At 44.9% G+C, this 2,500-nt stretch overlaps 2 protein-coding genes across 2 annotated transcripts in view; both read left to right on the forward strand.

Moving 5' to 3' along the window:
• Nucleotides 1-1,830, forward strand: part of LOC147466780 (uncharacterized) — a 36,556-nt gene extending 34,726 nt beyond the window's left edge. The window contains exon 7 of the mRNA XM_086534309.1: nt 1,656-1,830. Within this exon, the coding sequence (XP_086390435.1) occupies nt 1,656-1,830 (175 nt within the window). The remainder of the gene's footprint in view (nt 1-1,655) is intronic.
• The window catches only part of LOC122254216 (F-box/LRR-repeat protein 16), a 145,998-nt gene that overhangs the window by 93,784 nt on the left and 49,714 nt on the right, over nt 1-2,500 (forward strand). The gene's annotated exons all lie outside the window — the stretch shown is intronic.

Raw genomic sequence — 2,500 nt, forward strand, 5'->3', positions numbered from 1 at the left:
TTTGTTTTATAATACTTCATGTTGGCATCGAAATTTATATATCTAATTAACTTTATGATCTAATCTTTAAGAGGAAAAAGTCACTTCTAAACGATCAATACTGATATAAAAAAGACTATTGAAAACACTTTTTGATTTATTCTGGAATGAACGAAGCTAAAAGGAAATGACACTAAATTAATTTCAAGCAGAAACATAAACATACAGTAAAACAAAAATAGTATTAACGACAGCAGTAGCAGTTACAACAACAATAAAAACAACAGCAGCAATAACAGTTACAAGAACAGCAACGACAACAACAACATCAACAACAACACCAACAAAAAAAACAAAAAACAAAAAAACACAACAACATGAACCAAAAGATGAAATAAAACACAACCCACAATGACTTATTTCCTTCATAAGCCATTTCTAGAAGTTACCTGATCGCCCGAGCCCCATTCTTGAGACAGAGTGAAGAGGGAGAGAAAGAGGTTATTATCCTACGAAAGAGAGGGTGAGGGGGAGAGGAGGAGGGGGAGAGGGGGAGAGGGAGAGGGGGAGAGGGGGAGGGGGAGAGACTGTTCTTCAGGAGGCATCAAGGGTGACTTGTCGAGGGAGTGTACTTTGATCCTTTAAAGCCTTCATTCCTGGCTCTCTCTTCCTCTCCTCCTCCTCTCTTCCTCTTCCTCCTCTTGCCTCTCCCCCTCCCTCCCTTCTCCTTCTCACTTTCCACCTCTTTTCTCGTTCCTCTCTCTCTCTATCTTTCTTTCTTTTTCTCTTTTTTTATCTCTCTTTCTTTCTGTCTTCTTTCTCTCTCCTCTCTCTCTCTTCTTTCTCTCTCCTCTCTCTCTCTCTCTCTCTCTCTCTCTCTCTCTCTCTCTCTCTCTCTCTCTCTCTCTCTCTCTCTCTCTCTCTCTCTCTCTCTCTTCATCTTCTCCCCCCCCCCTCCTCCATCTCACTCTACATCCCTTTATCTCTTCCCTTTCTCTTTATCTCTCCTTTCTCTCTCTTTCTTTGTCCCGCGTGGGATGGGGGTGGGAGGGGGAAGGAAAGGCTCCCCCTTTCCCGTCCTTCTCCTCTCCCTCCTTCTTCATCTCGTTCTCCTTCTCTCTCCCTCTTCTTTTCTATCTTCCTTCCCCCCACTATCCGAGAAACCGCTACTGTAGTAGTAGCAGTAGCAGTAGCAGTAACAGCAGCTGTAGTAGTAGTAGTAGTAACATTAGCAGTAGCGGTAGAAGTAGAAGTTATAGCAGTAGTAATAGGAGTAGAAGTTATAGCAGTAGTAATAGTAGGTTCGTGTTGGAATTCCGTTCTCTTATGGCTCTGGCTATTTCCACGTCATTCACTGTGGTCCGGAGCGGTAGAATGTAGTTGCAGCATCGTAAGGCTTTCAAATCTCGTTTCACTTCCATGGCTTTGATATAAAAATTCCGTTAGCGTAGCGTACCCTGTTTCAGGAAGACATACTGTGTATACTTTAGATCGTATGTTTTATCCAAAGAGCGTTTGCTAAGAGAGGGAGAAAGAACGCGAAAATGATTACCTTCTTTGAGAATTATAACGACGATGCTTTTCCTCCCTGAAAATTACACAAGGGATTCCATCAAGGTTGATTAACCTTGGTCTATGAAGTTAGCCTTCTTCTATACGCATTCTTTGGACAACAGGGATCCAATTACCAACGCTGAGAAGGCCTCTGCCAACACCCGTGGGGGCAGGGCCTGTACTGTAACGTCTGCCTGTTATACTTTGGGATTCAGCCAAGGTCATGCACATATCTCGCGGATAAATATATCGTTGAGGGATGTTAAGAGTCAGACTGTCAGTTGGTGGTACCGGTAGCTCCATGTGTGTGTGTGTGTGTGTGTGTGTGTGTGTGTGTGTTTGTGTGACTTTGTGCTTGTGTGTGTGGTTGTAAGTGTGTGTCTATGTGTGTGTTTTTAAGTGTGTGTCTATGTGTGTGTTTGTGACTGTGTGTCTATGTTTGATTTTGTCTCTTTGTGTCGGTATATGTGTGTTTAGTTAGGTGTGTATATTTTTATGTAGGTGTGTGTGTATGTGTGTGTGTGTCTACGTGCTCAAACGTACCCATGTATGTGTCTGCCTCCCTGTCTGTGTATGTACCTCTTTATCCCTTACACATGTACCAAGGCGAACATATGCCATGAAGACTGTCACAGAATAAATTTCGAAGAATGTAAATGAACGCAAGACTTCGAAAGGGGGGAGGGGGAGGGGGGGAGGGGGGACCGTCTCAGCCGCCTCTTCCTACACGTGGTTCTCGACGCGGCATTGCAGGGGAGGGAGGGAGGGAGGGGAGGGGGGTAGACGAGGGAATGGGGGGGGGAGAAGGGGATGGGCTAGAACAGAGGAAGGGGGAAAGGGAAGAGTGGAGGGGTAGAGAGAGGGGAAGGGAGAAAGGGGTAGTGGGGAAGAGAGAGAAAGAGAGAAAGACAGAGAGAGAGAGAGAGAGAGAGAGAGAGAGAGAGAGAGAGAGAGAGAGACTATTGGA

This window comes from Penaeus japonicus, unplaced genomic scaffold, assembly GCF_977035675.1.
Source record: "Penaeus japonicus unplaced genomic scaffold, GWHDUDI00000001_assembly GWHDUDI00000041, whole genome shotgun sequence".
NCBI lineage: Eukaryota > Metazoa > Arthropoda > Malacostraca > Decapoda > Penaeidae > Penaeus > Penaeus japonicus.